General features: G+C 37.1%; 1 protein-coding gene across 1 annotated transcript in view; it reads left to right on the top strand.

The window, feature by feature from the left end:
* The window catches only part of LOC127424699 (doublesex- and mab-3-related transcription factor 1-like), a 52,292-nt gene that overhangs the window by 20,861 nt on the left and 4,199 nt on the right, over positions 1–27,232 (top strand). Inside the window, exon 4 of the mRNA XM_051670101.1 lies at positions 3,898–4,042. Coding sequence (XP_051526061.1) covers positions 3,898–4,042 — 145 coding nt within the window. The remainder of the gene's footprint in view (positions 1–3,897; positions 4,043–27,232) is intronic.

Raw genomic sequence — 27,232 nt, forward strand, 5'->3', positions numbered from 1 at the left:
TGCAAAGCTATGGCCGTGCACAACAGGATGATAAGCAAAAAGTCCTTCAATTGCGTGCCCCTTGTCAGATTCTGAACTTTGCTTCACAAAAAATCACTAACACTTGGTGTGGCACACTTACTTTTATCAGCATCCACATACTTTTTTGTATTAACATGCTGCACGATATCGGTGCGGCCTCCACAAATCTCACACCTCACTTTACTAGGCTCTGTCTGTGACTCCTTTTTCAGAAATGTACTCTTTTTGAAGATACTCATTAAATGTACATGCACGCTTCCTTGACACTTTTCCAGCTGCAATTTCATCTGTGTGCTCTTTCAAACTGACTCTTCAATCAGTTCACTAACTGGACATCTAATGATAGAGGATTGTGACTGGATAGTTTAATCCAATCATGTACTTCAAATAACACGGTGTGATTTTATTGGTTTTACAAGCCGTATCCTTGGCTACCTTTGATTAGAATACTCACATGACTGAGAAAGCTGCATAGGCGATAGAGACATTTTAGGAGAGGGGAAATACGGGACAAAACATGATTTTTCAGAATAAGTCAGGACACTAGAAAAAGTGCATAAATACGGGACTGTCCCTGAAAAAACAGGACGTCTGGCCACCTACCTAGATTGAGCTTCTAGTCCACTCTGAAAAAATTTGACCAATTATTGGCAATTAGTCTACAGTGTGTGTAAATGGTGAGGTTTTAAATTTGAGTGTGAAAAATTGCCGGCAGCAGCCCAAAAATGCCCCAGAGTTGAAGAGGTTAAGTAGTTTGGCATAATTTTCTTTTATTGTTATTTTTAAAAAGAAGATAAAGCATTATAGATTTTAAAACATTAATATTTCTCAACTGAAGGCCAGTGTGGTCTAACCAACATTTAGAAGGCCATTTTGTTGACAAGAAAACCATAAAATGGGAAATTATATCACAAGTAGGACCCCTGTAAACCTTTATGACTGTGTCAAGTTCAGAAAGTAAGTCACTTTAAAATATTAGATAACTTGACCTTTAACATGGCATGGTTAGTTCAGGTACACATTAAATGGGATCACTCCAAGAAAATTTAAGGTGTAAGGATAGGAAGTTTTTACTTTTTACTTGATGGTTTACCACATTTTAGAGTTAATAAATCAAAACATTTGTTCAATATTTGTAAAAAGTTTTTTGACAAAGTTATTCAGAAATGTGTGAAACCAATACAAATTTTACATTTCTAAGAACTTGACATGTTGCAAGCTAGTTTTTATTTATTTTTTTCCTCTTGGACATCCTTATTTGTCAGTTACCCGCATATTGATGCCAGTATGCAGAAAGTCTTCTTAATAAAGTACAGATTCATAAGATGTATGTTTTTGCAGGATGTTTACTCCCTGTAATTCTGAAACTTCACACTGTTTTAGTTGAGTACATTGAGTCATTTATAGAAGTACGTTATAAAGTGTGCCCCTTCATGTGAAATCAGAACAGTACTTGTTCACTCAGCTCTCCATCATAGATGCTTCTCTTCCATTAGGGTTAATTTAGTATAGAAGTAATAGGAGTGTTAGGAGATGTTCCTCCTCGTCTGGCTTTTATCTGATGGTGTCTATCTCCCGCCCTCTCCCACCTCTAGCGAGTGGGGCTCCGCTGCACTGCAGGTGGAGAATGAAAATATGAGGGTGGCGTAGAGGATCCAGACAGCTGATGGTGCCAGATAAGAGCTAACTCAGGGAGGTAAGGGAGATCAGCCAGCCCTTATTAATGAGGCTGCTCTCAATCCAGCATAGCACAGCGCTAAGAGGCCTTTTCATCAAGATCTGTAGTTTCAGTTCTGTGAGCCAGTAACACATTAAACTAGTTCATGGGCTGTATTACAGAAATATCAGTTAAGATCTGACATGTGCAATGTTCTAAATTTGATCCTAACTGAAATCACAATGGTTACTAAAAAGAGAATTGAGGATTCTATATATAAGGTTTCATAGTATTGACCCAGGTTCCTTTACTTTCTGTATACTATGGGACAGTTTGTGCATGTACAAAATATTGAAATGAATGAGGTCTTAGATGCATTAAATATATTTGCATTAAATGTGATTTGCATTGCATTCTTGAACTACTAAATTTAAGAACAATTATCAGCTGTACTGCAGAGGCCCTGCAATGGTACCAGTTTTCTGTCTGGAATGCTCATACTTGAAATAGAGATCGGAATCATGGGGAATGACGTCCCCCCCCTCCCACCCCCCCACACCTTGTTTTATTGCATGCAAGTGTTGGTGTGTTATTCTTGAAAAAAAAAATGTTCAATTTGTGTTATATTTGTCATAGGCAATACAAGAGGCTGACATTGTTTAAATAACAGTTTATAAAACTGTCAAGAGTTGATGGGGTGGACAATAAATGGTGACATATTACTGGCTGACAGAAATCAAATTCCATAAAAATGAAATTGAAAACACCCTAAGGCCTCTGTGCTGCCAAGTAGACAACTTATTTTAAAGTTCTTACAAGAGGGAAGAAAACTTGCCATACCAGTTTGTTGCAGTTTATTTTAAGAGAGAGAGAGAAAGCAATCTCTTGGTTGGAGGGCAACCATGAAGCATATTGGCCATTTTTTTTTTCTCGCTCTCTGACTACAGGTTCATAGTGTCACATGTACAGACTCTGTTTTATAAAGTAATGTCAGTGCTCTAAGATAAAAGTGCTCTGAGGCCATAGTGCCGATACTTTACAGAGTCAAAATGACCGTCTTTTGACAGTGCTTTACCTGTCAAAGTTTAAGGAGTGGGTAGATGACATGAAGAAGACTGCCCAAGGTTAGTTATGTTGATATCATTAACTACTTTGAGTTATGACAGCACAAGTTGAGCCTGAACTCAATTTTACTGCAACTATTACTCTTAAAATGGTAATTGTTCTCAATCTGGATCGCTTGTTTTGGTAGTTTTCACATTGCTTCTTATGGAGACCGGAACCAGAAAACAATTGATCAGAATAATCATGGTGCAGCCCAGTGGTTGATCAGGAAAACTGTGACTAATACTCAGCATTCATTGTCTCTGACATACAGTACTTTTGTACCTTTTAAAAATAGGTTTTACTTTGATGTCTTTAACAGATTTAGAAGTTATGTTGTAAAGAAATGAGACATTATTGAATATCCTCATTAGCAGTTTTCATAATGTGGTCTTTCATTAAGTTCCATAAAGTTATCTCATTCTCTCAGTCTAGAGCTTTCAATTCTGACCTAAATTTGTTTAATTTCAAAGGTTGGTTGGCTTATTTGGTGTGATTGCAGTTTTCCAAACTCAAGAGTGCACAACCAAACCACACCTGAGTCCGTTTGAATAGGTGGACTGAGATATTGCTCACATGAACTCCGGTACGGTTCACAATTAGTATGAAAGCAATACGTCGTAACTTGCATAAGTTAATTGCTATTGATGGTGTATGACCCTTTGCATGCTCCCGTTACAGTAATTATAGTATCATGCATTTCGCTTTGTCTTAAGAGAGCAGCACACATTCTTTGCATCTCGTGTACTGTTCGTGTAAAGATTTGGTGGTAAATCCAAATGGACGAATACTTTACTAGCACAGCAAAACTGCCATCTTTTCCTGAGCCATTACTTACAGTAGTTAAAGTGGTAATCAGCTGCTGCTAATTCTCACAATGATACTCTCGTTGATGGCGCAAACATATCGTAGTTTTGACCCAGATAATACAATGTGAAAAAAGACCTGCGGGGCAAGAGGGAGAACGTGGAATTGAGTTTTTGACCAAGCAATTGAACCAAGTTTGTTTCTTGACCATTGAACCACTCATCTTTACAAGTATAATTCATTTTCTAATGTGTTGAATTACCTGTTTCTCTCTCCCCATGCACCCGGATCACGTCCCTCTGAGACAGATGCCTAGCGGAGATGGCCGTCTGTCCAGCCATAATGTGTCTCCCCAGTACCGCACACACTCCTACTATTCCTCTTACCTGAGTCAGGGACTCGGCACTGCCGCCTGTGTCCCTCCGGGCACCTGCCCTGAGCCCAAAGCAGCAGGTCAGTACTACATAAAGAGACACACACACTCTTAGGCCCATAAACTTTTATCCAGAGATTATCAACAGTGTGAGCAAGTACATCTGAGGGAGGTTCATACACTGAGTCAAGGGCGCTATAAAATTTATACAAATAAATAAATTCAAAAGTAAAACTTTTATGAGGGCCATTTGTTCTGGTGACTTCGGATTTAAAGAGACAAGGACCATGTGCTAAGAATTCCAATCTTAGAACACAGAAATCATGAACCGTGAATTTTGACATTTTGAATGTGCCTTTCATTGCATAAAGCTTTACAGTATTGAATTTGAACTGTCTACACATTTACAAGTTTTAGAAAGATTGATTTAAGGAGTGTAATGCACCATTCTGAATAACTGATTTTGAGTATTTAAGGATTTAGCGCTCACTTTGACAGAGTATGATTGTTGCATTTCTGTGATCCATTCCCCTATACCTCCAAGCGCGCCACCTGCCCTGGCTGTGGTAATGATTTTAACATGCTGATTTCCAGTGGTTTAAACATGAGGGTGTCTGTCATCCCCACTATCACTGCAGGGGGTGTTATTTTCCATTACAACACAAAACACTCCAAGCTGGGTGGTCCCATCTCCAAAACAAAGATACACACAATCCAATGATGAAGGTTTTGTGATCTATTATTTGTTTCCTGTGCCTTGTATTTACGTGATACCCTAATACTGCATAGTTTGTACTCCCCTGCTCAAACATTATGATTTCCTGCTAGGCAATATTACTGTTACTCATACTTAATAGTGATAGGGCAAGCATCAATATGACTGTTGCTTATTCTCCTCATACTAATACTCTTAATAATAAAAAATTTTCAAAACCCTTAAAAGAATATTCTTCTTTTGAATATTGAAGGGTTCAATACAATTAAAACTCAGTCAAGAGCATTTGATACATAGTGTTGATTACCACAAAAAATTATTTTGACTCCTCTCTGTTTTTCTTTAAAAAAAGGAGCAAAAATCGAGGTTACAATGAGATGCTTAGAAAGGAAGTGAATGGTGCCAATTTTCAGGGGGTTTCAAGGCAGAAATGTGAAGCTTATTTTCTAAAAGCACATATGAATTCTTCTGTAAAAACGTGTGTATTATTTGAGGTGTAAAGTTGTTTAAATTGTAATTTTTATGGTTGTTTTAGGGTTTTAGGGTATATGCCATAACGTCATCATGGCAACGAAGTTTTAAATTGGATATAACTTTACATAGAAAAGGTTAGTAAGCAATTTTATCACACTAAAATCATGTTAACATGCATATTGTGTACGTCTTGTGGCTATAATTTTGAAAGAGTCAGATTGTATTGTTTATGGATTGGCCCCATTCACTTCCATTGCAAATGCATCACTGTAAACCAGATTTTTTTTTATTATTATTATTTTTATATATATATTATATATATATAAAAGGAGGGGCAACTCAAAATTATTTTTATGGTAATCAACATTATGCCAGAGATGCATTCATTTGAGCTTAACTTGTATGTAGATGAGTGCAACCTGAGTTAGGTCCTTTACATGGGGTCCATTAGGTCCTTTACACTCCCCCTTCAGTCAGACACTTAAACATCTCAGTTTTCTACAAATGCACCATTTGATGTAATCAGACCTGATTAGCTGTCTCTTGGTCTTGTTTCCACAATATTGTGCTGTAGTTATCAGATGATTTCAACAGAGATAGTACTACTTCTGTATGTTTTTATAGTAACTTTCCAACGATATACAATGTAGCATGGTTTTCAGATAGCCCTTGAATCCTCTTTACTCTCACTTTGGCTATAGCACCTTCTTGTTGTGTTGTGTGTATTTATTTTCCCTAGCACTGGGGTAATCAGTTGGCCAAATATGAGGCCAAATAACCTTCAGGAGTGCGACGCTGTCCTTTCCAAGCGGCCCCCACAGCTGTCTGTGGAAAATTGCCTCTGGGGTTAGTGAGCGGGAACAAGTTAAGATTTACAAACAATGATGAAGCTTGTCATGCGTCTTTCTCCATCCGTCACGAGCGGCGGCCTGTCGGGGCGTCGAAGTGTTCTTCATAAAGCTCAGCTCGCTGTGAAATACGCCCCTTTGCGCTCTTTACTGCTGGGAGCTCGTCAGCAAAGCTCCGCCATAAATTGCCTGAGCCGGAGGTGACACTGCACTCCATCACCTGCCAGGGCTGCCTTACCTCCGCTCGCGTTCGCCCCCCGCCCACAGCAGCCACCAAGCCCGTGAGATGATGTGCACGCTTTGAGTTATGTTGGAATTTCAGTGTTATATGAGACAGTATATGGGTTTTACCATTTTCTCTCGGGCTGTTTTTTATTCTTTTTGTCATTGTTTATTATTGAAGAATTTAAAGTTAGTTTTGTCTCACAGACTGGGCCAGGTTTACGGTTTTTAAGAGGGGGGGGGGGGGGTAAACAACCATATTGGAAGTAGTGGCACTAGTAATAACATGTTTTCTGGACATGTACAATAGTAATACCATGGTATTCTTGGAAGTACCTTGGAATATCATGCAAATTCAATGATAAATGAATATGATATCTTTCTGTACCATGGTACTGCCACAGTACTATTTTTGTAAGGGGAAGTTCAAAGTTTTTGTTGCTGTCCACTAGTTATTTTTGTGATTTCTTTTCCGGAATAATCTGGAAATGTTTTTTTTTTTTTTTTTTTTTCCATATAAAAATTTTGACCATAATTCACATGTAAATTGTGTAAATCTGTAAAAATAAAATAGGGGAAGGGGGGTGTTAATATCTCATAAGGGGTTAATATCTTATGGAGAATGCCCTGTCTTGTGCATTGTTGATAAGCACTTGACATTCAAAAAAGCGTCATTCAGCCTTCCGTTTTATGGCGCCACTTCACTTTAGATTTGAAAAACAGTACAGGACCTGAAAAACCATAACATCATTTCGGAAATGCAACAGAACTCAAAAAGATGACATCCAGTTTTCACAGACCCGCTGGACACACGGGTCACTGCATGTGATTTGCGGTGCTGCGTCCAGATGCATTGGAGTAGGTGAACCATTCGTTTCTGCACGGGACACGCTGAACTCAGCAAAAAACACATTGGAATGCACTCTAAACCTATTTATCTACACAGTCGTTTGCAATATAGGCTTATATGAAGCAACATAAAGTAATGTAATGACAAAGATGTCCATCTGACTTGATTAAAGTTACACATGCAGTGACGGATGCACAGACGATCTAAGAAGGTTATTTTCTGCAGATTGTAATTTGTGTTCCATTCTGTCAATTAATTACCATTTAAATGTAAATGCAATCTTCCTCCTCATGTAAATTAAAATTCATGATGATTAAGTTTGTACACCTGGAGTAGCCAATCTCTGTTAACTTGAATTATATATTTTTTTTATATATATATATTATAGCTCTGCTTTGGGTGTCTGTTGGCTTAAGATATTGTTTGCACAATCATTTTGTTGTTGTTATTCAATTATAGAGTACATCAAAACTTAATGAACGCATTTTAGCCAAACATGCCTTCACCTCGACAACTTTATGCAATCTGAGTTAAATAATTTTTACGATTAATCATCAGAATAATCATTAGATTACTCGATTACCAAAATAATTGATAGTGACAGCCCTAGTTTTAATTATTCTAGAGAAACAAAAGCATATGAATGGTTGGATATAAAATGGGTTTGTACCATTGCCAAAGTTATTGATGGGTAAAAAAAAAAAATGCTAATATATAGATTAAGGGGCAATTCAAGCAGTACAGTCGTGACGTGCAGTGAAACGTGAAATTTTACTTCACATATAAAGTACTCAGTGCCAGTATATCGAACCATGTGTATGTATAATCATAAACCCCTGCAGATACAGTTGAAGTCAGAAGTTTACATACACCTTAGCCAAATAAATTTCACAATTCCTGACATTTAATCGTAGAAAACATTCCCTGTCTTAGGTCAGTTAGGATCATTAGTTTAAGAATGTGAATTGTCAGAATAATAGATAAAATGATTTATTTTAGATTGTATTTCTTTCATCACATTCCCAGTGGGTCAGACGTTTACATACACTTTGTTAGTATTTGGTAGCATTGTCCTTAAATTGTTTAACTTGGGTAAAACGTTTTGGGTAGCCTTCCACAAGCTTCTCACAATAAGTTGCTGGAATTTTGGCCCATTCCTCCAGACGAACTGGTGTAACTGAGTCAGGTTTGTAGGCCTCCTTGCTAGCACATGCTTTTTCAGTTCTACCCACAAATTTTCTATTGGATTGAGGTCAGGGCTTTGTGGTGGCCACTCCAATACCTTGACATTGTTATCCTTAAACCATTTTGCCACAACTTTGGAGGTATGCTTGGGGTCATTGTCCATTTGGAAGACCCATTTGCGACCGAGCTTTAACTTCCTGGCTGATGCCTTGAGATGTTGCTTCAATATAACCACATAATTTTCCTTCTTCATGATGCCATCTATTTTGTGAAGTGCACCAGTCCCTCCTGCAGCAAAGCACCCCACAACATGATGCTGCCACCCTCATGCTTCACGGTTGGAATGATGTTCTTCTGCTTGCAAGCCTCACCCTTTTTTTTCCAAACATAATGATGGTCATTATGGCCAAACAGTTAAAAAAAAAATTCATCAGACCAGAGGACATTTCTCCAAAAAGTAAGATCTATGTCCCCATGTGCACTTGCAAACTGTACTCTGGCTTTTTTATGGCAGTTTTGGAGCAGTGGCATCTTCCTTGCTGAGCAGCCTTTCACTCGTTTTACTGTGGATATAGATACTTGTCTACCTTTTTCCTGCAGCATCTTCAAAAGGTCCTTTGCTGTTGTTCTGGGATTGATTTGCACCAAACTACACACTTTTTTCTGAGGTCTTGGCTGATTTCTTTTGATTTTCCCATGATCTCAAGCAAAGTGGCACTGAGTTTGAAGGTAGGTGTTACGTCCCACCCAAGTCTAGGGTTGGGAAGGAGTAACAAAAAGGATTTGGGTTCCCTTCTCCCATCCCAGCACTGATAAATAAGTCAACTATTTTAAAAATGAAATAACACTTTTATTAAAGAAACTAAAATAGGAAGTATCAAAGGCTTCAGGAGGGGACAAGGCCAAAACAACAAACAAAAGTACAATTACTAGTGGGAAGTTGGAACTAACTTGCTTAACAAAGAAAATGCAAATAAATACATACATTTACTCTAGCTCCCTCACTAGTTAAACACAGGAGAAAATACAAGACTAAACAAAGTGGCACCCACCTCCCTACAACTTCCATATAATTTTACTATTTACAATATATACAAAAAGTCACAAATTGAGTTTAAAATGAATTAGATCTCCCTCAGTTACCAAGAGAAACAAGTTACCAACAACACAGTAACTTACAACTACGACTATTAACTGCTACAACAATTTGCAGCCTCAACACTACAACAATGTACATGCATTTACAACAATGTACAGCAACAAATGCATAACAATGTACAGCAACGCATGCACACCAACAACCGTCTGGAATGAGGGAAGGGAAACTTCTTGCAGTAGAGATCTGCCTGGGCTTTATCCTGCTTCCCTCTCCCCATCAACCAATCACGACAGAGGAGTGATTGGCAATCATTATTGCAAACACCTGGATATTGAGCAACCTGCAAGGGAGAGACAACAAAAGAAACAGCACAAAGGAGGCAAAATCTCAGTTGCAATAAGGCCAAAGCCATACAGCCGCAGATGTCATTAAACAAACAAATGATCACAAATAAAAATACACTTAAAATACATCCAGGGACGTAACAGTAGGCTTTAAAATACATCCACAGGTACACAATTCAGTACACCTCCTATCAGAAGCTAATTGTCTAAAGGCTTGACATCATTTTCTGGAATTTTCCAAGCTGCTTAAAGGTACAGTTAACTTAATGTATGTAAACTTCTGACCCACTGGAATTGTGATATAGTCAATTAAAAGTGAAACAATCTGTCTGTAAACAATTGTTGGAAAAATTACTTGTGTCATGCACAAAACTATAGTTTGCTAATATTAAATCTGTGGAGTTGTTAAAAAATTAGTTTTAATGACTTCAACCTTAATGAATGTAAACTTCTGACTTTAACTGTAGTTTGCTAATATTAAATCTGTGGAGTTGTTAAAAAATTAGTTTTAATGACTTTAACCTTAATGAATGTAAACTTCTGACTTTAACTGTAGAGTCTAGACATCAGAGAATCTTCTGCTTAGACAAATTCTTTCAATGCGTGTTGAGAGTAAAAGTTTGATCTGACTCGTTTCCTTTAATGTGTGTCCAAAGACAATCAATGAATAATGTCTCTTTTAATAACATTTCTGTTCTTTACAGTCAGTTGTTGATCAAACACAACAAAAAATAAACATTTAATTCTTATCACAAATAGCATAAAGAAGCCATTCGAGTCCTCTCTCGTTAGTATGCTCTCATTTACAGACGCTCTTTACAGAACTGCCGGTTTTCTTAAAGAGACTTACTGAATAATTTAAGCATGTGTTTTACAAATCAATTTAAATACTTGTAAATATCATAAATTATGCATTAAACAATAAAAATGCAACAAAATATAATATATGCAATAGAATATTATATTTATTGATGAAATAAATGGATTTGTACATTTTTAAAAAGCTAAAATGTGACCAAAATGATGAAAAACTAAATTTTTAATTAATGTTTTTGTAATATACCTTGTTAGAAGGTCCCCAGTATAATTAACAGCATTAGCTGGGAGAGATTTCTTTCATATATAAGCAAAATGGACATTATAACTCAAATATCTGAGAGTATACTGTATGCTACAGTAGCTGATAAGTTACCAAATTCATCAGCAGTATTAGGCAGCAACAAACAAAATTAGGTAATTATTAGGCGAAAAGGGGAACAATAGGCATATAAAAATACATTCCATACATATATTAATCATTGTGATAGTGCTTCTAATTCATTTTCCTGTCAAAATCCATTTATTTCCCTCTTAGGAAAGAAAACAAATCAATATGTAACTATATAATGCTTCATTAAAATGTTCCAAACAAAGCCTTCCACAGTATTAAGATAGAAATGCACTAAAATAGCAGCAATTCAAGTAACATTAAATGTTTCCAAAGTCTAACTGGGAAGTTTACTAATTGAAAAAACTACACTGCCTGGCCCAAATAAAAAAGTTGCCATTTAGATTTAAATGAGCAGATACTTAAGAGCCTATGATTGGATCATTATTGCAGTGATTAATATGTTTCAGTTGGCAACAATTCTTTTAACCCTAACTGATGCAGTGTGTAGCTTCTCATTTCTTAAACAACCATGTCGGAAGACGTATCCCGTGGTTGTGGAAAAGATGTTACTGTGTTTCAGAAGGGGCAAATTATTGGCCTGCATCAAGCAAAGAAGACAACTAAGGAGACTGCTGAAATCACTGGAATTGGGTTAAGAACTGTCCAACGCATTATTAAAACCTGGAAGGATAGTGGTGAACCATCAGATTTGCAGAAGAAATGTGATCGAAAGAAAACTTGAATGATCGTGGTCAGAGATCACTAAAACGCTTGGTCACATCGTAAAAAATCGACAGTAGAACTCACAGCTATGTGTAATAGTGAAAGTTAGAGCATTTCCACATGCACAATGCTACGAGAACTTACAGGATTGGAACTAAACAGCTGTGTGACCACAAGAAACCCACTTGTTAGTAAGGCTAATCGGAAAAAACTACTTCAATTTGCTAGGGAGCAAAAAGATTGGACTGTGGAGCAATGGAAAAACGTCATGTGGTCTGATGATTCCAGATTTGCCCTATTACAAAGCGATGGGCGCATCAGGGTAAGAAGGGAAGAGCATGAAGCAATGCACCCATCATGCATAGTGCCCACTGAACAAGCCTCTGGAGGCAGTGTTATGATCTGGGGTTGTTTCAATTGGTCAGGTCTAGGCTCAGCAACGTTATGCAGCAATAAAATGAAGTCAGCTGACTACCTGAATGTACTGAATGACCAGGTTATCCCATCAATGGATTTTTTCTTACCAGATGGCACAGGCATATTCCAGGACAACAATGCCAAGATTCATCAGGGCCAAATTGTGAAAGAGTGGTTCAGGGAGTGTGAGGAATAATTTTTGAAACATATATTTGCCACCACAGAGTCCTGACCTTAACCCCATTGAAAGTCTTTGGGATGTGCTAGAGAAGACTTTACAGAGTGGTTCGAATCTCCCGTCATCAATACAAGATCTCTGCCAAAAATTAATGCAACTCTGGATGGAAATAGATGTTGTGACGTTGCATAAGGTTGTCGAAACAATGCCAAGATGAATGCATGCCGTAATCAAAGCTAAAGGCGGTCCAACAAAATATTAGAGTATGTGACATTTTTGGCCAGGCAGTGTAGTTTCACCATAGGTTACATTTTTATTGCAATGGGCATTAAATCTCTTAAACTCTCATTCTTCACAATATTAATCTGCATGTAGACTTTGGCTATCTGCTTTGCTACAGCAGTCGTGAAGCCACGTTCATGATTCGCATCAGGGCGTCAGCATTAAGCGCTGCTTTGAGCACCACATGAAAAGTGCTTGCAGACAAAAACGTCTCATTCTGCGTTTTGGTGATAGTTAAGACTTGGCATGCTTCTGTGGTAATTAAAATGCGCCTCACATAGGCTGAAAAGTACTTGATGGTATTGGATTTAGTGTGGGTTAAGTTCAGCTTTGGCGTGTTTTAGACATGGGAAAGTCTTGCAGATTTACTCTGTGCTGCATGCACATGCATTTAGGTGGGCAAGACCGCAAGTGTGGGTATTAGGATAGGGCCAAAGTCATGGTGTGTTATTAAAAATAAGGCCCCTCTTTGACACGTTTGTGTATAGTTGTCTTGAAAAGTCACATCATGCATGATCATTATTGGTCATCGTTTTCATTAACGCTCATTGCTGTCACATCCAAGTACTTGTGCCCATCCCTAATGTGTATTTGACAAAGATTGATCAGGCTGATGCTGTTTCCAAACCACAAATTTTATAGATAGTGTACTGTAGTTCTTCTAACTCAGTGTGATATCTTTTTCAGAGGCAGAAGACCCCTCATAAAACAATCTCATAGAAGCAATCAAAGAGCCCATTCATTCTCTTTCACTGCAGAATAACAAAGGAGAATAATGATTCTCTCTCCAAGCTGTAAGCACAAAGGAGAGGTAGAAATTTAGCAGGAAGAGGTGTAACGTCTCATCTAACAGAGAGTCCTTGGAGCTTTTTTTTAAGCATCTAATCCATCCTGTTTGCATTAATCTCCTTTGGAACATGCACTGAACTCAGGCATAGCCTGTGCCCTCAGGGTTAAGTGCTGTTACATTTGTTCCTTTATTTGGTTGTTGCACAATTTTCCAAGACTGGATAGGCAAGAGTCTTTGACACTTATGGCAAGAGTTCATAAGAACCTACAAACACTAAGTAGGCTTGGGAATTAGTTTTTCTAGAATTTTAGTATTGATCTGGATATTTTGATGTTGATTATATGTTAGTGAGCCAATTGGATAATTTCATATTTAAACTTAACTAGTCTCATCTGCTTGATGCTAGCGAATTTACTTCTGTAAACAGGGTGTGACCTCAAAGACAGAGCCAAACCACATGAAAATAAAGCCTAGCGCTCACTATAAAACTCAATCTTGTCTCCTTTGATGTTTGATGCGGCGACTAGATTCCACGACTGGTGGTTGTGTAATGTGTTCACTGCTTCAACATGACCAGACTAGTAGCAAACGCTACGACAGATTTCAAACCTGCTTGAAATCTGGCCGATGAGTAGTCATGTATGTGCACTTTCCCGACTTTCTCCCGAGTGAGAGACGGACAATGAGCTTTAGTCAATGAAATACAAAGGGAGAACAAGAGGAGAACAATGCATTGGAAAGCAGGAGACAAAAAATTATAAGAAAATAAAATAATACAACACAATCGTCTCCCTACCCGCTGTCTTATAATATTTTCAGCTGTTGTTTTTTCCCTGTTCTGTGCAAATGAGTGCAATAAACTGCCACGACTAGGGCTGCATGTTTATGAATAAAATCATAATTGCTGATTATTTCCTTTGATATAGTAATTGTGATTTCATTTTGATTAATAGAATTTGCATTCAAATGCTTATTTTGTGTGGGGCATGCCATATTCTTTAAGTAGGCTATGCATCAAAACAACTGAAGAAGTTCGTTCCTGAATTGCTTTAATATTTTAATTGCATGTAAAGCAAAAAGTGTTATTCACATTTTGAATAAATTGTAAACGGTGTAATTTAGATAGTGATCATTACTGATATGCAGACTAATTTAAATGTGTCAGATTAGCCTCTGCATTCACGCACACAATGGCCCAAAAAATATGTTTTAAATAGAACATTTTGGCAATAGTAGTACACCTAAATGGAATGCTGTTATTGACACTTTTCACGATTATATAATTGCGACAGCTGTAATTGTAATCTCAATTGTTTTTCAAGCTATTCAAGCTCAATTTTGTGCATTGTGGCATTCTAAAATGTGTCGGACTGAAGTTCAAAACACTATTCAAGATTCTCACGTTGTCACAAGGAGCACTAAAGCGGACATTAGTGTGAACTTTCCACTTCTACGGCGAGTTTTCTCTTTCAAGCAACTACTTTGCAACCGTTCGAAAAGAATATTACTGAGCAAGTTAAAGTCAATATATTTATACAAAGTTAACCGACTACATATCTAGTTTAATGGCATGTCCACAGTCATTTCACAGACTGTCTTATGCAAATTACACACAAAATGGCAAGCATTTTTTTTGATCTTGCAAGCTCTTATCTGATTTGCTACGTTTATGCAAATTCTGGGAGTCAAAGAGTGCTTTTACATGCACTTTAAAAGTTTGATTTCAGTCGGACTAAAGCAATAATTTGTCTTTATAAAATGTCATGTAAATGCTTTAGTCCGACTTTTTGCGAAATTGAACTAACAAACATAGATAATGCGATGTAGCTTGGCTCCATCCAGCATGTTTACACGTTAATAGTACCGCAACTGGCTTGGCATTATGTGCATGCTCCTAAAAAGGTGCGGTGTGACGTGTATTTAACCCAGAAGTCGAATGCAACACAAGGCAGAAAAGAAGTCTTCCAGGAAATGAAGTTATGTTTCAGGACTTTGTTTCCAGCCAGTGTTTACATATTTTATGAAGCAGATACAATTAGCAGTTTTGAGGAAAAACTAATTAGTTTAGTGTTTGTATGGACTTGGTACGGTACAGTAAGGCTGTCAAATTTAAATTAGAATATTCGTCATTTCGTCAATTTATTGAAAAAAAAAAGCACATTTGAATGCTAAAACTGTGCATTTGAATTTGGATATGTGCCAAGCATTGACGATGACTTCAGATCAGTCGCATTCTTGCGCTAAAAAAGGCTAGACACAGCACAACAAATACAGTTTAACAGAAAGCAGGTGTCACAAGATGCTTTTTAAAGTTCTTTTTAATTACACACAGCATCTAAAAACTGCTCCTGTACGAGATGCTGAATAAACAAAAACTAAGAAAAACTAAGACATTCGTCTAGCTTGTGTTTGCATAGAAAAACAAAATGATGCTTGCAAAACCGTTCGGTGTGAACAGCCCCTTACAGTAGGTGGAGGTCTTACGCCATTGTGTCTTGTTCTCTTATAAGCATTTCTCAGATTAAGCAATGAGTTTTTGCAAAAACACTTTGTCAGGGAAGATGTTCAACTTAGAAATGTGTGTCTCGAGATCCTCACGTCCGGTTCTAGTCTGTTGTGTTCCGTCTGTTTGAACAGCCCCTGGCCTGGGCTTATAGTCTGAGCCGCTTCACCACCGAGTTCAGCTGAATACCACTGCTATCTGGGAATATTGCTACCCTAAATACAACTGTAATGAATAAAAAACAATTTGCTATTTTGCAACAGGGCTTTTCCGTTCGCAGAACTGCCGCTCACTGGATGTTTTTTTTTGTTTGTTTTTTTGTTTTTTTGGCACAGAGTAAACTCTGTTGTGCATGAAAATCCCAGGAGATCAGCAGTTACAGAAATACTCAAATTAGCCCATCTGGCATCAACAATCATGCCACGGTCGAAATCACTGAGATCACATTTTTCCCCATTCTGATGGTTGAACTCAAGCTCCTGACCAGTATCTGAATGATTTTATGCACTGCACTGCTGCCACATGATTGGCTGATTGGCTGATTAGATAATTGCTTGAATAAGTAGGTGTATAGGTCTGCCAAATAAAGTACTCAGTGAGTGTATTTTTCAACTTGAACCTGACACCACTGAGCTTTGAATCTCAACAGTGTTACAAAGTGTGTTTCTCTTTATCAGCACCCATACACAAAACAAACGTGTTTTCCAGCTTGACAAGTTTGTAAGGTTGAACAGTAAGGATGGCAGTAGATCTTAATACAAATGAAGATGATAGTTAACATATCACATAATCCCCAACATTTTCAAAGGAATTGATCAAGCCTGACTTTTTGTCTCCGTAAATCAGAGGGTGAATCAGTAGCCTGCAGGCAAAATCCATGGCTGGAGTGTTATTTAACCGCACAGTCAGTTACTCCTCCATGTCATGCTGTCTTCCCTTCTCCACTGCTGCTGCTAAACGCTCTGTTTGTTCTTTCTATGGATTGGTTAAATACCAGTGTAATTGCCTGCTCCAGGCTCAAGCACTGTTGTAATGTGTTGTACAACATTTCCATTAACACTTGCCTGAGGCTCTGAGGAGATTAAATGGATAATGACTGCAGCTAAAGGTCCTGCTCTTTTTAACTCACTGTCCTCCTCAAGAGACTCACTGTATGTATTAGACAAAGCTGAAAATATCATTTTTTGTAGAGGTGTCAGGAATATAGTCCGTTATTCATGCTTTTACTAAGCTGTTAAGGAAACTATGTTTTTTAGTTGTGGCTGCAAAGAGGTTTTTTATATACTGTAATCTGTAGTTATTGAATGAAGCAAACCTAGTATTTTCATTCATACTTGAGTATAAATAGTCGACTAACCTTTGACACTTCCATCTAAATGTTATTGTTTTTTTCTATCTCAGATGTCAATGAATTCTTAGCCATTATTAGGAACATTAAAGGAATAGTTCACCCCCAAAAAATTCTATTAGTATTATATAGTTGTGACAAGATCATTGAGTCAGTGGGTTTAGTCAGAATTATGAACAAAACTTTCAGACCGTTTTTGTGAACTCAAACATCTTATTAATTGAAAAGATTTTACTTAAAAGAACATTTTGTTCACGACTTGGTCGCTACTTCTCATTACCTTTCATGAATGCACCAAGGAGAGCTACGATGGATGGCAAGATTTTAAGCGAATAACAACTTAAATGTGGAATATAGTGCATGAGTCATATAGACCACTTTTATGATACTTCTATGGTGTTTTTTCATCTTTTTTCAAAGCTTTGGTGCCCATTGATTGTAATTACATTAAAAAAAAAAAAAATGACCAGTGAAGTCTTCAGAATTTCTCCTTTTTTGTTCCACAGAAGAAAGAAGGTCATACGAGTTTGGAATGACATGAGTGTGTGTCAATGATTACAGAATTTCCACTTTTAGGTCAACTGTTCATTTTGCTAATTCTGCTTACCAATGGAACGTTGATATTATGCATCTAGCAAAATACTGGGGTTGTATTCAACTTTCTTGCAACATTAAGTAATTCAGCTGAGTATACAATACTGTGCAAAAGTTTTAGGCACTTGTCAAAAACTTTCAAAGAGAGGATTTCTTAAAAAAATAATGACATAAATAGTTTTCATTAATCAATTAAGTACAGTAAACAGAAAAAGAGCTAAATCAATATTTGGTGTGAACACTTTTGCCTTCAAAACAGCACCAATTCTCCTACTTTCAACTGGACATTTTTTTTTTTTGTTGTTGGCAGATAGGATGTTCCAAGCTTCTTGGAGAATTTGCCACAGTTCTTCTATCTATTTAGGCTGTCTCAATGATTTCTGTCTCTTCGTGTAATCCCAGACTGACCCGATGTTCAGTGGGTGGCTCTGTGATGACCATGCCATCTGTTGCAGGGCTCCCTGTTCTTCTGTTCTAATCTATTTGCAAAAGGAATGTTTGGGAGTATAAAATGTATATTTCCTATTGACACACTAAAGTAGCAGATATAAATAACCATCTTAAGACAAATGTTTTTTGTGAAACATCTTATGTGCCTAAGACTTTTGCACAGTACTGTATACTGTACTGTATATTGAGATGCTTATTTCACTCAGGGGGCTGTAGTCTCCCTCACTGCCATACTAACATAATGCCTGCGTCACTTATTCTGCACTCACAATTATTTTCTCTCCTTTAAAGATAATGACACAAAATCCCTCAAATCATCGATTCCATGTCTCAAGTCATTATAGTATATCCATAATGTTTCGACAGATCAGAGTGCACACTGGGAGACGGACAGGTCATTTGCAGAGATGGCGGGGCGTAGTAGCATTGTCAGTGATTTAGCATGGAGGAGGGCCTGTCAATTCTCTCAGAGACACTTTGAGACTGGGGACAGATTGTTGAACAATACAGGTCTGGAGGTGCTTATGTGTTTAATTAGCCTCTGACCCTGCTGCAGTGCCTCCTGTCAGACATTACAGGTCACTCATGCACATCTCTAATAGACCGAAAATGGGGATTGAAGTCTCTGATGTACTTGTATGTGATTTGGTGGTGTAATGGCCACCAATGAATGGCCATGATTAAAGGAATAGTGTACCCAAAATGAAAAATTCTGTCAATATGTACTCACTAGGGATGGGACGATATGGTTATCTCATGTTTCAGTTCAACATGAGGTTCACGATTCAATATAATTTTGATTCGATATTATAACATTAAAACAACAAAGTATGACAGAATTGTTTTTCACAATTTTTTATGAAAAATGTTTGAAAAAAATGCAGAATTTCTCATCAAAGTAAAGTTCTTTAATACTCAATATAAATGCTCAAAGGTTAAATAATAAGAGTTTCTCATATACCTTTATAAGAAAAGATCACAAACAAATAAGCTTTTACAAAAAAATAGTGGGCTACATTCAGGCTGATCAGGTGCAGAACAAGCAATAGATCTGAACAGAACCTGTCCTGAAAAAGTATGTGAACGTGTATGTTTTATTTAATTAATTTATTTAATAATTTGTCATCAATATTCTAATCACATTTTAGCTTTTTAAAAATATAAATAGTTTACATTCTATCAATGAATATTAAATTGTATATATAATAATGGTATGAGCTTTCACTGTTTGAAATAATGTGTAGAATTTACAAGTAATAATATTGAGTTTACATTCATTTGTATAACAATCACTAAAATGGTACTGTCTAAGAGTTCAACGTGCATCTCACAAACAGTTTTCTGGTTTATTAATAAGAGAGAAGTCTCTCAGCATCTGTGCTATGTAAGATTAAAAACAGTATTTCTTTTTACCTTTTTATGTGACTGTAAAGAACAGAAAGGATATTAAAGACACACTATTCAATAAAAGTGGAGTGCGTAGATTTCATCTTTGATGGACACGCATTACAGGGGAGAAATGGTATGTTTTAATTTCAAGCACTTTTCAACAAAACAAGGCGATTTTCCAGGTATTCCAATATTTACATTTCTAAAAGCTAAGGACCTTCTGCGAACCCTGTACACAGTGTAGAAAAAAAGCACAGTAGGGGTAAAATCAAGCAATAGATTATGATGTTTGATGGATCATTTCATTTAAGACTATATGGACAGAAAACAATTGCAAATTTCGAAATATGGAGTTTTGCCTTGATATGGTTCATAATTTTTTTGGTTCGTAATCGGGGTCTGAAATTAACACCTGCCAAGCGCCAGATGCGGGTAAATTTTCTATTTGGCTGGTGAATTTCTTGGTGTCATACGCCACTTTGCAGGCGCTTTTTTTGCCAGTTTGTGTCAGGTTGTAAAATAATGTAACATGTTCCAGTTTTGTCATCAAGGGGGTTCTGTAGGTCTTCAGTCAGCAAGGTTGCAGGTTTTTACATGGAACGGCTCTCATTAGCTAGTCCTGCTGCTCATCGAAAGTCTCAGTTAGCAGTAGGGATACCGTGCTTATGTACTTGAATGTGTGGAGCTGGTGTTGTGTTGAAGTCGGCTGCTCTTACGCACTCCTTGGCACAAACACTCACGTGCTCTGTTTGTAGCAGATTACCGCGAGCATTCCGCTAATTCACTTCATACAGACTACATATTTATTTAATTAAATGGCAGCCTTTTGCAGTTTAATAATCAATTTGAGTCACATAGCGACCAGCTTTTCCGGAGATGAAAACTTCTGTAGGGTGTGTCTACAGCATTTACACACTGCTGTCACATGTAACTGACCTATTAGAAAATGTATACTGCGTTGATTAATTATGCAGGAAATATGAAACATGAGCAAATACAGTATCTGTGATTTATTAGAAGAAATTGATTGGAATATCTGGCCAATTACAACATAACTGGTGACATTAACAAGGCTGAAATCTTATATTACTCTTGAATTAAAAATATGGACAATCCCTTCAGATTATGTAATATTATGTTCCAAAAAGCGGGGCTCAACACAATTTCCTGCACTCACTCTGCTCAATCATAATCAAAAGCTGCTCGTTTCTCTTTTGCATGGGTAAATAAACACTCGACAGCATAAAGAGCCTGAGAAAAACATGCATCAGTCCAAACGCAACAGCCAGCATTATCTGAAGTTGTGAAACGAGTCTAATTTTTTCTGCCATCTTCTCTTGACCAACATCCAGTTCAGACCCTCAGAAAACATAAGAAACAGCGATATTTAAAGGGCTCATGTGCTGGAAAGTGCAGATTTACAGGCTTTTTGTTAACATGTCAATTCGCACTGGATTAATATTACCAGGGGTTATTTTTACAGGCCGTTTTCTAGTAGGTAAAACACGTTGTAATTTTTACCTGTGCGGGAATGCGCATTCCATAAAAAGTCAGGGAAAATTACTGGCATGTCCAATTTGCACGGGATTAAAATTACTGAGAACTGAGAAGCTCTGGTAATTATTACATCACCCCATGTCCCCATATGGATTTGATATGGATTTTAGAAAAAATAAAACAAAACAGGTATCAGTATCGGCGAGTACTGAAAGGGAAGTATCGGTACTCCTTCTAAAAAAAATGGTATGAGGACATCCCTAGATAGCAGTAAATCTATGAGCCGACTCTTTTTAGTGAATCAAAAAGACTTATGAATCAGTTGGATCTGACTGAATTAATTGACTTAAAACCAAGAACTGTTACTGTGTTATGAGAACTTAATGCTCATGAGAGTTACTTACTGGTCGTTCATATGACAACATGTAGTTTAAAATACAAATGTAGTTTTGTTGTAATAAGTGAACAATCTGATAAATAATTCTAAATGGACTATCTGGCAATTAAATATTTCCTAAATAATAAAACAATACAATTCTTAAAAAAAAAAAAATCAATTCACTTTTAAACATGCTTACAGTTTTGTTTATTTGTCTAGTGTCTGTAAAATCCACTTGTAAAATGCAATAATAAAATAATAAAAATGGCCGGTAAGAAATCTAACTGGCTGGTCAATATTTTCATCTACCAGCCACCTTGGCTGGTGGGCTAAAAAGATAATTTTGGACCCTGTTCATGATATATCGAATATATATGTATGACTTTTCTTATGCGGAACACAAAAGGAGATGTTTTAATGAATTTTTCGTTCTATCTTTTCAGTACAAGGGCAGTTCATAGTGACTATGATAGCTTAAAAAGGACCCAAAGTATCGTAAAAGCAGTCCATGTGACTTGTGCGTCATATTCCTAGTCTACTGATAGAAGCCTAATGACAGTGTCTCACGTGTCCATGCAAGAACTGTAAAAGTCTGAAGCAAGTTCTCAATCGTAAAAAAAGGAAAGTCACTATCAACTGCCTTTGTTTTAAAAAGATGGACTGGTATATTCATAAAATATTCTCTGTGTTTTGCGTAAGAAAGAAAATCATTTGGATTTGGAACAACATGAAGGAGAGTAAATTAGGACAGAATTTACATTTTTGGGTGAACGACGCATTCCTTTAACTGTTTGAAAACAAGTTTCCGAATGAATGAGTGGTACTGTGCAACAGTACAGTTGAAGTCAGAAGTTTACATACACCTTAGCCAAATACATTTAAACTCAGTTTTTCACAATTCCTGACAATTAATCGTAGAAAACATTTCCTGTCTTAGGTCAGTTAGGATCATTACTTTATTTTAAGAATGTGAAATGTCAGAATAATAGTAGAGAGAATGATTTATTTCAGCTTTTATTTCTTTCATCACATTCCCAGTGGGTCAGAAGTTTACATACACTTTGTTAGTATTTGGTAGCATTGCCTTTAAATTGTTTAACTTGGGTAAAATGTTTTGTGTAGCCTTCCACAAGTTTCTCACAATAAGTTGCTGGAATTTTTTTGCCACAACTTTGGAGATATGCTTGGGGTCATTGTCCATTTGGAAGACCCATTTGCGACCAAGCTTTAACTTGCTGGCTGATGTCTTGAGGTGTTGCTTCAAAATATCCACATAATTTTCCTTCCTCATGATGCCATCTATTCTGTGAAGTGCACCAGTCTCTCCTGCAGCAAAGCACCCCCACAACATGATGCTGCCACCCCCACAACATGATGCTGCCACCCCCATGCTTCATGGTTGGGATGGTGTTCTTCAGCTTGCAAGCCTCACCCTTTTTCCTCCAAACATAACAATGATCATTATGGCCAAACAGTTCAGTTTTTGTTTCATTAGACCAGAGGACATTTCTCCAAAAAGTTAGATTTTTGTCCCCTTGTGCACTGTAGTCTGGCTTTTTTATGGCGGTTTTGGAGCAGTGGCTACTTCCTTGCTGATGAGCCTTTCAGGTTATGTCGATATAGGACTCGTTTTACTGTGGCTATAGATACTTATCTACCTGTTTCCTCCAGCATATTCACGAGGTCCTTTGCTGTTGTTCTGGGATTGATTTGCACTTTTCGCACCAAAATACGTTCATCTCTAGGAGACAGAGTGTGTCTCCTTCCTGAGCGGTATGATGGCTGCATGGTCCCATGCTGTTTATACTTGCGTACTATTGTTTGTACAGATGAAATTGTTGGAATAATTACTTGTGTCATGCACAAAGTAGATGTCCTAAATGACTTGCCAAAACTATAGTTTGCTAATATGAAATCTGTGGAGTGGTTAAAAAATGAGTTTTAATGACTTCAAACTAAGTGTATGTAAACTTCTGAATTCAACTGTATCTTAAAAGGAAACCAACTGGGATCTATTGCTATAATATTACCTTAATATTTGGTGTTGTTTGCTATGGCAAGCTTTTAGGTATGCTATTACTTTTTAAGCAATCAGACTTATGATGTTTGCATGCCAGTCAATAAAATTGGCACCTAAAAAAATCCCTTAGACTTGCATTGAAGGAGGGAGCTGAGGGATGAGAATATCCAAGTATCCAAGATATCCAAGTATTGCCTCGGAATATATTGCATGAGCAAGCACCACTCACATTTTCTTCAGAAAATGTAGACAATCTAGTTGCATTTAGGTGCAGTACATGTCCCACCAGTAGACTTTCTTGAATTACTTGTCATTTTACAGTATCAAAGGCCAAGTACTGATTCATCAGTTAATTGAAATGTACAATAAAAATGATTTTAAAGAAATCTGAAGATGTTGTCTCAATATAAATATTTCAAAATACATTTCAAAATTTTCCTGAAGCCTAGCAGATCAATTGCGTGTTTATCTGCTTGTCAGGGCGAAACACATCACCATCCACCTTATACTTAAACTCCAGTCCCAATGTGATTATGAGTGAGAGCTTAACTCTGAGAATTGCATCCGTCTCCAGCATCCACAGCTGTTCACTCTTTTAAGAGTCAGCATGTGTTTAAGGTGCCGTCTCCTTGCTGTAGGCCTGCGTTTTCTGCGCCATTAAGTCCTGCCACAACTCTAATGATTGAGAGAGACGTGCATGTCATTCCATGAGGGAACCTCATCTCCCTTCAGCATGTCCTCATCCAAAACATGCCTTATATACTGTAGGTGTGTTTTTGATGTCTCATGCTGTGCATGGCGCATCTAATACCAGTTTGAAACATGAGAAACATGTTGGTGTTTAAACCATTTAAATCAAGAATATCAGTTCATTTTATCCATCTTTAACTAATATACAATAATTGCGGCTTTTCACACGTGCACGCTCACTTTCACAAGAGATCGCTTTACCAAGCGCTTGCCAGTTGTTCTGTTTTTTCGTCATTTTGACTGATAAAAAACAGCAAGAAAAGAAAGATAACCTTTTGAAACTAGCACATGAATTTTCATTTTATTCATCTTTACATTATACTGTATATGCGGCTTCTCTTTCGCTCCACATGGCTTGTGTTTGAGGGAGAGCAAAAGAGCGTTTTCTTTAGACTCGCGCCAGACGGCAGTTGTTATCCTCAACACAGCGACTCCAACAATCGTGTTATGTGTAAAGAAGACGGTGGAAAAAGGGATAGGAGTAACTGCAAGTTACTTTTACTTAGCCCAAAAACAACACAGGATAAAGCAATCAAAAAAAATTTGAACTCTGTCAGGCTCAATGCAAAAACACAGAACAATCAATAAATACTAAGGCTGCGTTGCCCACTCTTTGAATGCCCAAAACAATATGCATAAAATAACACTGTTAGAGCATGAATAACATGTATGTTTTAGCTGGGCTACTTTTAAAGATAAGTTACACCCCGGTAAAATAGTCCTGAATTGTAATTTTTAATTACTAAAATGCTAATATTGGCTATATCAAGTTATCAAATACAAATAGAATGGCATATGTATACAAATACAAAATTACATGTATCAGTACTCTGTATCGGCCGATACCTAAAACTAGGTACTAGTATCTAGTGCATATCTACTGTCAACCAGTTCCTATTTTTTCCATACAGATTGGATCGTATTACATGTGTGCAAACAGCAAAAACACATATCAGATTTGTCTTTTTGTCATCTGATTTGAGCCACTTTCATAACTGGTTCTAAATCTGATACATATCTGATATCTGGACATCTGACCCAAGTCTAAACACTCGTATCCAATTCTTTATATTCTTATTTTTTGAATTTGTATATTATTCTATTTTTATCATTAAAATGAACTGTAACAGAAATGACCTTGATGTTCTTATAAATGTTGTCAGAGTTTCACAACAGACAGGCTCTGGTGTAAAATCATCACATGGAACTCAGGTGTGGTTAATGAGTACAAGGTGAATCAGGGAGTCGTCTTCTCCTTTGAACTATTGATTTAATGTTTATGATGTTTATCGATATTTATAAGAACAAGGGAATGTAAAATAAATGTCATGTTCGATGGCGTTCGTGTTAAACACTTATTAGAACTACCAGAAAAATTATTAGCTAAATAGTGCTAACTGTCAGCCCAGTGCATCTGGCGTGTCATTAAAGTCGGTTGCATCGTAATTGCATGTAAGCATGTAAGTTAAATTATTTATGGGTAAATGCAGTCTAACTCTCACCTCAACAACAGAACTGCTCAGTCTTAACACTCAATTTTAGATTGATACAATTATTTTTAATTTCGATCTGAGTAAGCATAATTTTGATCTGAGTAAGTGTATGTGAATGTGATTGTATACACGTTCAAGCTTGTATATGTATGCCTGTGTGTGTGCCCATGTGCGTTATCTCTACGCAACTCTGTGTTTATCTAAGTGAAGGCATTATGGACCCTCATGGCCCAGTGCTGGCAGTATATGTGTTGCAGAGGAAAGAGCTTATCCAGAGTAGATCAACCCTGAATTACCATCTTCTCTCACATCTGGGCTTTTGTTCACTTTTTTAAACTGCCAGAAATGATTGAGCTTCTTTCACAGTTTCCCCTCCCCTTTTCATGCTCTTTTAAAAAAAAGCTTCCTTTTGTTAAACCACACAAAGACAGTTTAATAGTTTGGAAATCTAAGATAGTCAGCTGAACAAGGGTGAATAGGGCAAAAGTTCAGATGGGAAAATAAGCTCTTTCTGGGCTTACAGAAAAGTAAATCCTCTCTTGTTTCAGTACTGTTTTACACTTGACAGACAGGTGTGATTTTTAAAGAATTCTTATGTCATTGCCAGTAGTAATTTACAAGGGAAATTTGTTTTTTGGAAACTTATATGAATACATCAGTGCTGTGAAGGTTTGGTAAATGTTATTCTTATCAAATTTGTGGTTACAAAAATTTAAAAAAAAATAAAAAAAAATAAAAAAAGCCACACATAAATGTATGAATTTCATTGAATTACATAACAAAATATCAACCAAATTGGCATCTGCAAACAAATGATGGTAAGCCTTTTCTCAGAACTAACTGATCTTTCTGTGACTTTTTTTGGGGTTACTTTTTACCAACTGGTCCCACGGTCATTTAAAGTGGATAACTGAAGTCAGTTCCCCTCAAGAGAATGTGTCCTAGCAAAGTAACCGCAGGTGTAGTTAATCGCATTAACTATGTACACCTCTTTTTGTGTAAAAGGTTTTGCTTGAAAAGTGTGCTTGTGCTATTTTTTGTTAAAATTAATGCCACTTGGGGGCCTGGGTAGCTCAGCAAGTAAAGACGCTGACTACCAAACCTGGAGTCACAAGTTCAAATTCAGGGTGTGCTGAGTGACTCCAGTCAGGCTTCCTAAGCAACCAATTGGCCTGGTTGCTAGGGTGGGTTGAGTCACACTGGGTTAACCTCCTCGTGGTTGCTATAATGTTGTTCTCGCTCTCGGTGGGGCATGTGGTGAGTTGTGCGTGGATGCCACAGAGAATAGTGTGAGCCTCCACATGCATTAGGTCTCCGCGGTAACGCACTCAACAAGCCACATGATAAGATGCGCGGATTGACTGTCTCAGACGCGGAGGCAACTGAGATTTGTCCTCCACCACCCGGATTGAGGCGAGTCACTACGCCATCACAAGAACCTAGACCGCACTGGGAATTGGGCATGCCAAATTGGGGAGAAAAGTAATTTTTAGGGGAGAAAAGTAATTTGTTATAAAAAAACATTAAAAAAAATAATAATAAATAAATGTCACTTGATTTGATATTTTGT

Source organism: Myxocyprinus asiaticus, chromosome 3 (genome assembly GCF_019703515.2).
Source record: "Myxocyprinus asiaticus isolate MX2 ecotype Aquarium Trade chromosome 3, UBuf_Myxa_2, whole genome shotgun sequence".
NCBI lineage: Eukaryota > Metazoa > Chordata > Actinopteri > Cypriniformes > Catostomidae > Myxocyprinus > Myxocyprinus asiaticus.